At 38.2% G+C, this 15087-nt stretch overlaps 1 protein-coding gene across 7 annotated transcripts in view; it reads left to right on the top strand.

Annotated features, from left to right (window-relative positions):
• LPGAT1 (lysophosphatidylglycerol acyltransferase 1) overlaps nucleotides 1-15087 on the top strand; it is a 62499-nt gene that overhangs the window by 13148 nt on the left and 34264 nt on the right. For 3 of the 7 annotated variants that reach the window (XM_030446983.1, XM_030446984.1, XM_030446989.1), the window contains one exon: nucleotides 13125-13243. The exons of the other annotated variants lie outside the window; for them this stretch is intronic. In XM_030446983.1, the coding sequence (XP_030302843.1) occupies nucleotides 13125-13243 (119 nt within the window). The remainder of the gene's footprint in view (nucleotides 1-13124; nucleotides 13244-15087) is intronic. 7 annotated transcript variants of the gene reach the window in all.

Below are 15087 nucleotides of genomic sequence, written 5' to 3'. Positions count from 1 at the left end.
GGTACTGAAACCCCTTGATTAGTTACCTCCCTAGCTATGATATGTGCATATATATATATATATACACACACACATAGACTTTGTCAGCTTCCTGTGAGGAATTGCTCTCCCTCGCTCTCCCTCTTTGTCCAGTCCAGTTTTGTTAATTCTGTTAATTATGAATGTCTTTTTCCTGGAAGAGCCCTTTTTTGTAAAGCACTCTAAAAAGTTTATGATCCCAAGGTATACAATAACTTAAAACGTCCTGTTAAAAGTGGAAGTGAGAATTAAAACTCATGTCTTTTTGTTGCTAGCTTGCCTCTCCAGTCCCTTATGCAGTAGCTAATAACTAAATTCTGTTGAGTTCTTCTGCTGTCCCCAGAAAGACTTGGTGTGATATGGCCTTGGGATATTTGTTGTAAGATTGCTGAATATGTAATGTTATTTCTGCAGCTTTTTGTTTTCTTTTCTAAAAACATCAGAAAAACTTCTAGATGCTCTGGTTTCCTTGAAATGATATAGGAAGCTTGTAATCTACAAAACTTAAAAGGAGAGGAAATGGCCCTCTCTTCCAGAGCAGCTTCATTGCTATATTCTATAAGTTACTTTCTCTTTAAAACCTTATTTTCAACTGGCCATAATTGGAAATCTAGAATAAGTAGGAGCAGAATCTTTCATGTGTCTGCAGCAGTGGCTTTCTGAATACTTTTTTTTAAGAGCTATACAGCAATTTTTGCAGAACGTTGTCGCAGGAGAGTTTGCTCACTCTTAAATAAGTGAAAATATTGTGCAGTCTTTACCAGGAGTTAATTTTGGGTAGTTATCACAGAGGGTCCTCAAACTTCTTGTAACAAGTTCCTTCATTCAAGTCTTACATATTGCTATCCAGAAGCAGTAAGGACTCAAATCTGTTCACTTTGAAAGCAAAAGCAAAAAATCCATTTTGGGTTACACCTACCTATTAACCTAATTTATCTATTTATGACACTAGGCTGTTCTTATTTATATATTTAACAGCAGCCAGACTCTTCTCATGTCTTTTTCCCCTGGAAACAGATTTGCAGTGTTATTGAAGGTTTACTTCTGCCTTGAGGGTGCATTTCTCTCCAGCGGAGTCCCATTCCTCCAGTGTTCATATTTATCTGGGTGATATGATACAGATTCTGTTACACAGAGAAGAAAGTTTGATTCCGAATAGGAAGTTCTGTGATGCTGCAGTGCACACCTCTGTGTAAGCAACCAAAGAGTTGAATGGAAACTGGGGGAGTGCTGTGGCCCTCCACAATAGCTTGGTGATTATTAGTTTTAGCCAGCTTGCACTAGACCAACCAGTTCGTGTGTCATGTTTCTTCATTTCTCTTTTGACCAAGATCTTGGAGTTAACAGCTGAGGCTGCAAAGCAGGTTGTAACCATTCTATGTGCTTTGAAAGAGGTTTCCTCTCTGGAGGAAACAGGACTGCTCTTTCACAAGCCATTTGGACATACTGTTTTTTGGTGCTGATAGCACAAGTTAGGGTCACAACTTCGGGTGTATTTTCTGGGCATTGTCTCCTTTGAATCCTGATTGGGGAGATCTGCTTTTGTCCCAATATCTGGTAGCTTTCTAAGGCTGTATGATATGTTAGCTATACTTTTTGAGCCACCTTTACTGTTGAGGGAAGTGAAATACCTTATAAATGGCTCTTTGGCATCACAGGGAATTTCACATCTGGAAAGATAAGCAAAAGGATCAAATTGGTAATACAAAAAAACTGTAGTGCTAGTGTAGTAGCTTGTGATACTGCCCCTGGGTAGGTTGTGCTGCTGGGCAGTTGACTCTTCAAAGAGAGCTCAGGTTATTTTTACAGTGCAGTAATTTAATTGTGACAGGGGCTGTGCTTTCTTAGTGCTCTCTTAAGGAGGAAATATTCTTAGGGAGAAAATATTTAATTTGCATTCCCAAAGCAAGGCCAAAAATCATGAAAAATCAAAGAGCTGAGACCCTGTCCTTGTCTAAATAGCAGTTCTGTAGTGTCTGTGGCAGGTGGCTACAAAGATTTTATCATGAGGATATTTATCTTTGTATCTTGCACTTAAGCAAGCTTATGGGGGGTAGAAGAGTGTGAGGTTGCATGTTTTTGATATGTTCTAGCATTCTTTTAAAGAAAAAAAAAAATCAAGATTTGCCATGGTCTGAAGTCCACAAACTGTGTAAGAAGTTTGTTTATTTTAAAAAACCAAAATCGTAGCAATTTAGAAGGCAATGTAGGTGTTAGTGCTGGTTATACTCTGCACGCCGGGCCCATGGTGAGTTGCCTGAAAGCTCTTCCAACACAGCAGACTGCAGTTCCATAAAGATTTGTTCTGGTTAAACTGGTACTTGTTTGCCATTCATCCATCCTTCTAATAGTTCTCATTGTGCTGTCTTGAACTTTCTTTTAATTTTTTTTAATTAGGTTTTTGGGGTTTTTTGTTTATTTTTTTTACCAGTTCAGATCTTCATATAATGTTGCAGTCATGCTCTTTTGCTTCTCAAGTATTAGAGCAACTTGCCCAAAATAGGAAAATGAAGAAATATCTTAGCAGGGAAAATAGCAGAGCCCTTCCCACTTTACATGCTTTTTTTTTTCCATTCTGTTTGCTTGTTACTATTATAATCTTTCAAGTTTTGTATTTGAGTAGGTGTTGTCAGTAGCTATAGCTGAGTTTTAATAATTTTAGTCTTGGTGTTTTAATAAGTAAAAGTAGCTCAATTCAAAGGTAGCTGTTTGCATACTTCCTGTTCAACATGCAGACAAACCAGCCTCAATAGAACAGTTTCATTTGCCATAATATTTTGTAACATAGATAAAAATATAGATGAAAATCTAAAGATCTCTATGTTTGGATGAAGATCTCAAGACTTTATATCAGTGACCTCAGTGCTTTATTCTGGCTAAAAGCATGTTTGCCTCAAGTTTGGGGTGATTTTTACTGGTTTGACCTATCCTTCAAATTTGTCTTTGCTGCAGTTCTGGAGCAGTAAGATAGAAAAACCCTGTGAGTTTGTATTTGCAATATGTGCTTTGTGACTGTAGAGGCTTCTCCTTTTCATGCCACAGGATGAAATTGCAGGTTTTGTTGTAGTTGAAGGAAGAGTTTTGTTAACACTCTTTTTGCTCTTGGTCTCAGGCTGTAGATCTCAGAATCACAGAATTGTTTAGGTTGAAAAGAACCTCTGAGAATAAACTAGTTGAAGCCACTGCTCAAAGCAGGGGTTGCTAGAGCAGGCTTGGCAAGCTCTGTGTCCAGTCAGGTTTTGGGTAGGTCTAAAGACGGACACTCCTCAATCTTGTTGTGCAACCTTGTGCCAGTTTGACCACTCCTATGGCAAAAAAGCTGGGTTTTTTTGTTTTATTTCTTTTTCCTTGTGTAGAAGTGGGATTTCCTGTATTCAAATTTATGCCTGTTGCCTCTTGCCTGGTCAGTGGATATCATAAGAAAGAGACAAAAATTCACATTGGGTTTTATTGACTCTTCTCCCCACAGCCCCATCAGGTAGTTACCTATGGGTAAGATTCCCTCTGTTTTTCTCCAGACTCAACCATCCCAGCTCCCTCAACCTCTACTCATATGAAAGATGCTCCAGTCTCTTAACCATCCTAGCAATTGGACTCAGTCCTGTACATCTGTGTCTTCCATTGTATCAGGGAGCCCAGAATTGGACTCAGTGCTCCAGCTGTGGCCTCCCCAGTGCTGAGCAGAGGGAAGGACTACCTGCTGTCAGTGGTTTTTCTGATGCAGCCCAGGATACTGTTTGCCCTGCCATGTGGATGCATTTCTGGCTAGTGGTCAGCTTGTCTACAGAGCCACTCTCTGGGGTGGAGATGTCTCACTTCCCCTGGCTGAACTTCCTGAGGTTCCTGTTGGCCTGTTTCTCCAGCCTGTCTTGAATCCCTCTGAGTAGCAGTACAACCATCTGCTGTACCAGCCTCTCCTCCTGGTTTTGCAATGCCTGCAGAATTGCTGCAATCTTGCAATCTTATCTTGTAAATTTTGAAGGTGGGGAGGGAAGCCATGGTGCTTTCATTGGGTTGTTCTGTCTGTCAGTGTTTGATGTGTCAAACCCTGTTTGTGAGTGCTGTTCCTGCTTGGTTAGTTGCTCAGAGAAGTGATAGGACGGGTGAGTGTGGGTAAAGTACCATAGGAACCTGCTGAGTTCAAGTTATTAAAAATACAGAGCTACTGCCAACTGTTTTTTTGTTTTGTTTCTTTTTGCTTGAAAGGGTGATAAGGGTAACAATAATAGCAAGCTCTGTGTTCCCAGCAATTTTTTAGCTACCCAGCTGCACTGGTATCTGCCTCAATTGGAGAAAAATACTGTTTCTGCTTCTCACTGCTCCTTTGTGGTACTTAGCCTTTTACAAAGAGAAGTGGTTGAGTTACTGTAGTGGACTTGTATTCTGAAATTCTCCTGGTTTTGAAGTAATTTTTTTAATTCTAGAAAACCCAATCTGTTTTTAATAAAACCATCTTACAGATCTAACTTTCTCTGAATTTAAGATATATTTTGCATTGTAGCCATATTTAAAATACTGTAGTTGCAATGTACAGTACACTAAGTAGGGTTTTTTAAGACTGTGGCATCATCTTACGGATACAAAGTCATATGCTTGACTGATGAGAGTCCTTACTTGTAAAAATCATCCTTGTAGAGAGAGAGACTGAAATGTAGGACCCACAGCCTTGTCTGACAGAAAGTCTAATTATGTGAGTGCTGGACCTTTTTCCATTGACTGTGGTGCTTCCATCATTGTCACTAACCTGAGGTTGAATGACAGTAAGTGCAGTCTAGTAGGAAAACTTCTGTGTCTTGGTTCTTTTAAATTTTTCAAATCAATAGTATCTGTCTAGGAAGTAATAAAATGTGTGCAGCTAAATGTCTCAGGACATTTTGTCCTATAAGGAAACTTGTGGCCCTGTGATTGTTGAAGCAGGTTTCTCACCACATAAAATTGTGTAGTCTGAGTAAGCTGCAAATCTTCCCTTTGCTCTGTATAACAGCTTGGCTGAGATCCTTTTCTTCAGAGTCTCTGATGACTTCTCTGATCATATTTTATGGAAACAGATTTCTTGGCTGCTGTCAGCTATAGTGCTATAACTTTTTGATCATCCTCAGCGTGGTTAGAAGCTTTTAACCAACAAAATGCAAAAGTTAATCTTTACTTTATATGCCTCTTTTTGGTTTATGGTAATTTTAAACTGTCCTGCAAACTTTGATTATATTGGAAATACACATTTTTGAACCTAGATTGACAGCGTGTGTTTCCACAATGTAGCTAGGAATGGCCCAAATGGTACTGAGTGAATAGGAACTGATGTGGTAGCAGTTAACCTGAAGTGTATTTACTGTTGGCTCAGATTCCTCTGTCATTTTAGGATTATGGTGACTATGTGCTTCTAACTAAGCAATTTTTTTTCCATACTGTGAAAGAGTTTGGGTTTGTTTTTTTTACTATCAAGCCTGACTTGTTGGTCTCCCTTAATAACCTTTACTTGTGGTTCTGATGTTACGTTTTTAAGTGTGTTAAAAATGTTAAAAGGTAATCTGTCATGGTGGGAAAAAATGGCAAGTCTGCACTATTGTTTTGCTTCTTCCAGGCTTCAAACTGTTCTTTTTTGTGGCCCTTGTAACATCTGCAGTATGTATGGTATTGAAGCTTTACAATATTAGTCCATGAATGTGCTGGTGTTCCTCTGGATAGTTAATACCTAATGTATTTTATCAGTCACCAGGGAGGAATGTGCTGTACCGCTTGCTCCTTATGTGAGTGGTCTGACTCATGAGCTGGAGGTACTTCAGAAAGATTTCAGCACTCCATCCCATTCTTCAGTCTTGCAGTTGCTTTTCTAATAATAGAAGCAGCAAAACAGACAGTCGAGTTGGTTTATGGCTGCTGCAGTTTACTACCAGTATAGTCATGAAGACTGACATCAGTTGCAGTCTCTGTGTTTCAGAGTCCACATTTGCCAGTTTGGTTGCTAACACTGAGTCTCTTGTACTGCTCCTTGGAAGCAGTAACCATCATACACAACTGGGGTTCCAGTTTGGCTGATCAGAATGTTGAGGTAGGAGAATTTGATGCCTCTACAATTCAAGCAGTGTTGTGGGAGAAGCATAAAACAGCTGTTGGAGACCTCCAGCAAAAGGTAGAGGGTATGTCCAGTGAAAGATGTGTTCCTGTAAGACTTAAGATATATTGGAACTAATCCTTAAATATCTGTAGAGGGCATAGCTTGCTTATCCTGACAGATTTTGTTAACTTTAGAACTTTTCTTATCATATAAGCTGCTTGGCTAGCATAACTGCAAAGAGATGAAACTCTTGAAATGATATTGCCTATACTGAAGTCAGTAGAAGTTCTCCTTACTGAAGGTGAGCTAAGGTTTTGCTTTTATTGATTCTCAGTCACATATGGGTAAAAGGAGCCCTCTCTTCAGCCACAAGCATCATCTCTGTTGCCAGTTAATTACAGAACTCAAGCAAACTGCACCCATGAGGTCTTGAACATGCTCTCCAGGAAAATTTTATTGGTCTTCAAAAGCCTAGGGCCTCTTTCCAAAAGGAACTGCTGTCCTGTAGGAAAAGTATGGTTCTTGAGTTTGCTAGAAAGGTGAAAGAGCCAGGGCATCTCTGTTGTAATTGTCTTCTGTCAGTTAATAGCAGTAAAAGTGGGTTGACTTAGGGCATAAATATTGTGATTTCTGAAGTCCTCTTTTCCACAAAGCAGATCTGTGAACTTCAGAAAGAGAGGGTAGAAGCTAAGAAGACAAACTGAAAGCAAAAAGAAATGTGTGGTGTTTCATACAATGAAGTGTAAAGGTGTGCAAAATGAATTGTCACAGAAAAAATGAAAATAGTGGCTGTGTCATCTTAAAGTTAGCATTGCTTTATTAACACGTACTGCAGGAACAACCTCCCTTTGTTGGCAGGCTTCTATTCCCCAGCTGCTGCTGCTGCTTCTCTGACTTTTATATGATAAGCATTTTTACTGATGGAAAAAAAGGAAATATTTATCAGTGCAAGTCAATTATATTTTTACAACCTGTATATCTTTTAATAGCACTGAAATTGACAAGACTTTTGTTAGTAAAATTACATTCTTTATTAGGTAAAGAAAGGTAACAAATGAAGTGAATAGTTGCTTAATAAGGTATAATGCTGTATGTATGTTCTCTCCATGCTCTTCTGGATTGTGCTTTTACTGCATACCTGTATGTTTTGTGTGTGTTTGGAGACAGTACATGAAGGTTTCCTTGGCAGTATGAATTTTGGAAGGAATGGATGGGACAAGAGCAGCTGTGTTTTGCTTTTCAATAGTATGTGATTTTACATGTGTGTGTTTAAATGGCTTCAAACTCTAAAATACATGCTTAAAGTAAACAACTAACTTAATGCTGATTTGCTAAGTCCATTGGTTTCCTTTTGCTCACTGTAGACTACCAATTCCTTTAAACTTTTTGTTAAGGGGAAAAAACCCCACCTTTAGCATGTCTTTATTAGTTTTAGGGTTTTAGATTTTAGGGGGTTTAGTTTTTTTGGGGGGGTTGTTTGTTTTGTTTGTTTTGGGGGTTTTCTTGATTTGATCTAGGCATGCTAAGTATTATTTCATCTCTGCTAAATAGTATTTAATCTCTGGCATCACTTCTGGGACTTCTTAATGCCAACTACCAAGGAATCCCATCTATAAAGGAGAGACAAATGAGTTTAACAACTGTTCATAGCTACTCAAGCTGAAATGTGCTTTGATGAGTCATTTGTGAATACAACTTGCCAAACACAAATGCTTGAGTATTAGGAGGAATGATTAAAACATAGAAACCTGGTTGTCATGAGTAACAGTCACTATTGAACACCTAATAACAACATTCCTGACTTTGGTGACTTTTGAGGAAGCAGAGGAGACTGTCCATTAATAGTGCTGTTTATTTGTTACTCGGAGTTTCCAAGCAGTTGACAAAAGGTGGTAGTGTTCTGTTCTAAGTGTTACCAACCTTTTTGGAACAAGTTTTTGTGAAGTCTTGCCTCAGGGATGCAAGTGATGGCAAGTGATCAGAAGAAAAATAAACTAAGGTGGAAAGATCTGTAGCTTCTCCAGTTTTTACAGTTTTTAATACTGTGTGTAAACTATCTAAAGGGTGATTGATCTAGCTATTTTATGGATTTGAGGTTTTTAATAATTGTCATCAGAATACTGGAAGCATTTTCATGACCTTGCCATAAAACATCAGTCTTGTCATGTTGTTTTTTTTTTTTTATCTGTGGGACTAATACCACAGCCTTTAGATTTGGAAAGAATATTTTCAATTGGAAAGGACATACAGTGATCATCTAGTCCAACTGCCTGGCCAATTCAGGGCTGACCCAAAGTTAAAGCATGTTATTAGGGGCATTGTCCAAATGCCTTTTAAACATTGACAGGCTTCAACCATCAACCACCTCTCCAGGAAACTGTTCCAGCGTTTGTCTCCCTCTCCATAAATAAATGCTTCCTAATGTTCAGTCTAAACCTCCTCTGGCACAGCTTTGTACCATTCCCACACATCCTATCACTGGATCTGCAGAAGAGCTCAGCACCTTCCTGACCATGTCTCCTCCTCAGGAAGCTGTGGAGAGCAGTGAGGTTTCCCCTTGCCTTCCTGTTGTCCAAGCCCAAAGTCCTCAGCTGCTCCTAACGGGACATTCCTACTTACCCTTGCACCAGTTTTGTTGTCCTCCTCTGGACACATTTCAAGTGCCTTCACATCATTCCTAAACTGTGGAGCCCAGAACTGCACACAGGGCTCCAGATGAAGCAGCACCAAGGCTGAAGACAGCAGGATAATCTCTTTTGACCAGCTGGTGATGCTGTGTTTGATGTACCCCCCAGGATGCTGTTTGCCCCCTTGGCTAGCAGGGCATGTAGCTGGCTCATATGGAAGCTGCTGTTGACCAGCACCCCCAGATCCCTTTCTGCTGGGGTCCCCTTCAGCCATTCCTCTCCCAGTTTATACTTGTGCATCCTGGATGATGCTAGTGTGAGAACTGCATCTGGATCCCTTACTGCCCATTTCCTATTGGCTGTTGACTTTTCCGATGGGAGCTGTTTGGGGTTTTTTTGCTTTCCAATTCAGTGGAGAGAGAGGAAGCTAAAACTTAATACATTTGAAATAACAACCCCGGGTACTCATAAGAACTTAAGTTGTTAGGATGCCAGTAAAATTTATGCCAATTCTTACAGCACATACTGTAGTGAAACTATTAATGAAACTAAAAGAAGAGGGTCAAAAAATTCAGTATGCAGAAATGCAATAAGCAAAATGAAGTTGTTTGTAATTATTGCTAGGCAGCTAGCAGAATGCTAGACTGCCATTCTTGCCAGGTATATTCAGAAGTGCAAAATAGATATACTAAATTATTAGTTATCTGGGTAGTCATTTACCCAACCTGATGATATACTGTAATTGAAGTGCTTGAATATTTATTCATAGCACTGCCTACATGCACACAGTTATGTTAAGGACATGATTGCAAAGCAGCCAAATATTCTGAGAACTCTCAGTAGCTACATTTAAATATGTAATACTTCAGTTAAAATGTGTAAAAAAACCTTTTATTGCCTTTTTTCTATTCTTTAAGCTCTGCAAGGATTACCTCATAAAGAGCTTGATTTACAGCTCATGGTAGAAAATACTTTCTGGGTGTTTTGAGTCTTGTATACATCTTGAACTTTTTTGTAGAAGGATAAATCTTTGTCTTAGAGTATACAATTACAAGTAAATGTGTCTTCACCCATTCCTGGAGAAGCCTTTTGCTTACAAGTTAAAAATGAAGCTTCTCTTATAGTTAAGCCATTTTTGTCTCAAACTTGGGAGTAAATGGTTTGGTTACTAATCAGAATTACTATATTTTCTTGGTACTGAGTTTTCGGTGATTTCAAATCACCAAGTTAAACACATTTCCCACTCCTTCCTTCCCTTATGTTATTTCACTATGTTAAACTGCATTTGAAGAAATCTAACCATTGTGAGCCCATAGACACAGAACAGGTATAAAATGTGTCCTGGCAATACAAGGAAGCCATGGAGAAATGTTTGTTTTCATGCCCCTGAGTGACAAGTATTTGTCTTTGAGCTGTTTGTCTTTTACAGCGGAGCAAAGGAGTGTTCCTGGTTCTGCTGCCATGGTGTTGAGGTTTTGGGTTTGCCATGGTGTTGAGGTTTTGGGTTGAATGTTTCCAAGTACAGTGGAAAAATGTAATAGCACAAGTATTTTTTAAAGCAAAAAGAGCTTCTTTTGAAAATTTCACTGCAGAGAGAAAATTGAAGGCAATGACTTTAAAGGGATACTGTGAACTTAAAATTCTAGATACTTGGGGGGCTTGGGGTTTTAAAAAATTATGGTAATGTCAGTGGGTTTCCTTCATGCTTTTGTGGTTTGCTGTTCTGTTTCCAATCCAGAAATGGTCTGTGAAGGACGTGGGCAAAGTGATTCTTTTCTCCTTGATAATCAGGTCAATCAATGGACCATAAAGCGTTATTAAGCACAAGAGACAGCTGTGATTGCCTGAGGAGAAATGACAGAGGGAAAAGAAACTAGAGGATGTCCAACTCAATCACTTACTTCTAATAACTTACTACCTGTCAGCTGAGCTGCAGAAGTTGACCTATTAGCCTGGCCAGTTGATAGATAAAATGAATTGAGGAAATCAACTGAAGAATTAAATCACACCTTTCATTATTTTAACCTTGCATTTAGGGTAGAATAACAGAGCCCACCTTCTTACTACTTCTCAGGTGAAACTTGTCAGTGCATTGTAAGTTGGCTCTGTGTTTTTACCCTCCGTGGCATATAGCAAGAATAGGCAAAATATGCAGAAAAAAGAATCAGAAGCTTTATTTCCTATTTTGCTTTGAGTGGGGCCTATCTGAAAGTCTCAAAGTCAGACATTAATCTTTACTTAGTATGCTAAAAATGTACTTTTTCTAGCAAATGAAGCTTCTCTTTAGTTGTTTTCGGTGCATGCTACTTCCAATGGCTTACATTTTTCAATCATAAACTTTATTTTAATCCTTGAGAAAGTTAGATCTGTGAAATATTTTTGAAAATGAAAAAGTTTCTTTTTAAACTTCTGTACAGTAGACATTATTAGCACTGTAAATTTATATGTTCCAGGAACGTATCTACAGTAAAGTAACCTGTTTTTTTCAGGATGATGTAGAAATTAAGTAATTTAAAAAAAAATAAGGTATTTGTGAAAAACCTTATTTTATTTATGCTTAATGTTTTTTAAACCACAGTTCAGTGAGACTGTTGTCACTATTAAGCAGCCAGTGCTGCTTAATAAAGATACTATAGGTAATAAGTTTCAAAGTCAGTACTCTGATTTATTTCCTTTTTAAAAGATTCTCATTTCATCTTAGTTTCTTGCCTTGTGGGGTACTGCCATAAGCAGATACATGAAATAATTGATGAGTAACAGTTCACCGTCAGCTTTGACTGCCACATCCAGACATTTTCCAGTTTCCATGGAATTAAAGAGAACATTGGAGGAAATTTGCACACAATCGAGGAGGGTGGATAATGGAGGTTTTTCAAGTTCATGTTGAGAAAACTAAGGGTCTGTGCTTAGGTTATCCAGGGAGAGGAAGGGAGGTTGAGCATCATGGAATGACTGGTCTTCCCCACCTTCATTTCTCTAGTCTGTTTCCACCTACTTGTGACCAAATAGAGCTCTTTATTTTTTTTACTTTATATTCAAGTCTTATTCAATACTAATTTGGGATCAATTTGAAAGTAATAGAAATAGCAGTTTTCAAAGGTGTGTTGCTAACTGGGTTTGTGCAAGGACAGGGAAGGTATGCATGGATAGTAGCTTGTCTTGTTTTGTGTAGCCTGTTGCTGTTTTGTAAGTTAAACCACTGCTTAAAAGACAAGTAGTAGTAAAGTTATTGTCCTGTGAGTTGTCTACTGCCTGAAGACCTGTTAATAACAGTACTAAAGATTCAGTAGTAGAGGTGAAGTATTTCCTTTGATGTCAGAAATTAAAATAACAGCCAGTAAGAAACACTTAAGATAGTGAAAAAACACAGACAAGTAGTTGTCTTGCATGCATGGGCAATGCATCTTTTCCCTCTGTACCTCACAGAGCTACTCTGCCTGCCCATCCCTTCTCTTTACCCTGCACTGCAATATCCATCCTTCCAGTTGAAGAGGACCAGACTCTGCTCTCTTGTCTCTTTGCCCCAATAACAGCATTAGATACATTCTTTAATTTACACAACTTTTTCTAGTTTTCCATCCTACATTCTTCTGTGGGAGACAGTCTTCTCTTTCACTGTTCAATTACTTTATGATGATGGAATTAGCAACTTGTAGCTCCTTTATTCTTACCTCAGCATGTTTTTGATGGTCAGTGTAAATGTTGGATGATCAACAGTTGTAGCTTCCTCCCAACATCATTCTTGCCTCTGGAGTATTTGCTCTCTGATCTACAGAAAGTGACTAATAGTTTCTGACATCTAAGCAGCGTTTTGTGAACCTACTTTCTTGCCTATAACTAACTTGTTTAGATTTGAATTACTGAGTTTGTTTAATGTAGCATTTTAAACCTAATTATCCAACTACAGATTTTTAAATTTTGTTTTTACCAGAGTAGTTTAATAATAATAATAATAATAACAATAATAATAATAATCATAAGTGCAGAAATGAAACCTGCTAAGCTTTTTTAAAAAAAAACAATTAAAAATATTTTTTTTGACCATGTCACTTTTAAATTATTATTTAGTGAGGTGGGACAGTAGCATTTGAAAGCTGGGTCAAAAGCTTATGTAATTTTGTGACCCTAAATATAGAATGGTGTAATGACACAAAAAGATCAATCTCTGTGCATATGTTCTGGCAGAGTATTTTTGTTTTGTTCTTATTCTGTGCATGCAATTTAAAATTAAGCTGAATACCCTCTGCTTGTAAAAATGGTCTTGCTAATATTCCTATTTTATGCTATGTGCCAATTTAAATTGAATGTACCATGTAGATTTCTGTACTACAGTTGTCTGGGTACGGGGTCTTTGTATTTTTTGTTTTGCTGATAGTAACTTTTCCATGTAGATGTTGTAAAATTTACCTTTTTTTTTTTTATAGTAGTGGAATGGGGTGATGATGTTAAAGCAGTATCAGAAGATGAAGCCATGGTGCTGGTGAACCATCAAGCAACGGGTGATGTCTGCACTCTGATGATGTGCCTTCAGGATAAAGGCACGGTAGGCTACAGCTGGGGAGTGGGGTAGCTTCTGTTACTTTGCATCTGTGAGCAGTACTGATGGCTGACCTCTGTGTGTTAATCCTCCAAATCATCTCAGGGCCCTGACTAGGAAGCTTTTTATTTAGATTTGGTCTAATGTGACAGCCAGTAGCTTGGAGCAGGTTTTAGTCCATAAACGTTGCCTTTGAAGAAGGTCACATAGAAGCTGAGTCAGTGTGCATCCAGTCTAGGTTAACACAGAGGGAAGCAGATCTCCTTGCAGGTAATCATGTGCTTGACTTTTTCTCTCACCTCATGCCCTTGTGCAACTCGTGCCAGCTTTGCTCAAACCAGTACATGTCTAGCTTCTTGATTATGACTTTACTGCAGCATGGAATTTTTCTCAAAGTTACAAGCAATTTGTGTAGGGGATTTTGCTTGGTGTTCAGAAACCAAAAGTGACTTCGTAGGAGGACACGTCCAACTTAAGCAAACTGGCTAAGGGTAAAATTGCTTTTCACACCCTCTTAAGCACTTGGTGAGAAGTGCAACTGACAATTTCACTCGCTGCTGTTCAGAATATTCACATCTAGGGACTGGAAACTAGAGTATGGGATCTAAACAGGAAATTAAATTTCTGTACTAATCAGGAAGAAGGGGATATGTATGGTTAGGCTATAAAGGGTGGGAGACACACCTGTCAAGCTGAAAAAACGCATCAGCCATGTCTCAGTGGTGTCATCTTATGACCACAGAGTGAAGAAACAAGGAAAACAACTGATTTTTCTTGCATCTGCACAACTTGTAACTGTTTTTCTTAGTGTATGTTTATATAGACTGTGTATACACTGTGTCTCTATCAATGATTTAATTTTTTAAAAAATTTCCCCAGATCTTAATTATGACAACAGAGCTGATTTAAAAAAATCATAAAATTCAGACAAACCAAACTCAAAAAAGAAAGTGTGAAAAGGCCACTCAAGATTGAGCAGAGACAGGTTTTTTTTCTACTGCATCCTAGAGAAGACATCTTCTAAATGTACTTTTAATTGCTTTAATTTGTTTTGTAATTGAGGAAGTTAGTTATATACAGTATTCTTGTACTCTAGTGAGTACAAGGACAGAATAAATAGCCTTTAATTCCTTTCATCAAAATGATGCATAGGACAACCTTGTAATAAAGTTGACTGTAAGGGTATAGTCCCATGAATATGCATTGCATATAATCTCAACTATTTATGTCCCAGGTGTTTTAAATATCACATAGATTTTATATCCACTATTATACATACATGAGTCAATGAAGCTAAGTCCTAGTTGACTCCATAGATAAAAAGTTTCAGTCAAGACGGGTAAGTTTCAGTGAATGTAGATTATGGTAAAAATGGAGGAAGGCACAGAGGTGGCAAATAATCATCATCATGGAAACTTAGATGTGTGCATCTTCAGAAAAGCAAAATATCCTTTAAATCAGTGCTTGTTCCCTTAGACTGTTGCAGTCATTACTTTTGGAACATGCATATCCAGAGCCTAGCATGGCTTTAATGTTTTTAGCTAATAACTACAAACTACAAGCTTCAACACGCTCTTAAAATATAGCATGAGTAATACAAATGGCTAAAAATAATGGGAAAGATCAGGATAGTTTATCCTTGACAGAACTTGCTGAATTGGGTGTTTTTAAATAGCATGCTTCATATTTCTGAACAGAAGAGAATTTCTTTTACCTTGAGTGACTGTGGAACTGCTGGAGGAGAAACAACACAACCTACCACCTGTCCAAAATAAATCATTATGCAGTAGGTAGCTATTTAAATTGGGCAGTTTACTTTAAATACAGTTTAAACTTAACGCAGAGTCTGT

The sequence above is a fragment of the Calypte anna genome, chromosome 3, assembly GCF_003957555.1.
Source record: "Calypte anna isolate BGI_N300 chromosome 3, bCalAnn1_v1.p, whole genome shotgun sequence".
In the NCBI taxonomy this organism is placed as follows: domain Eukaryota; kingdom Metazoa; phylum Chordata; class Aves; order Apodiformes; family Trochilidae; genus Calypte; species Calypte anna.
Note: the sequence above shows the minus strand (reverse complement) of the source record. Positions and strands in the feature narration are given on the sequence as shown.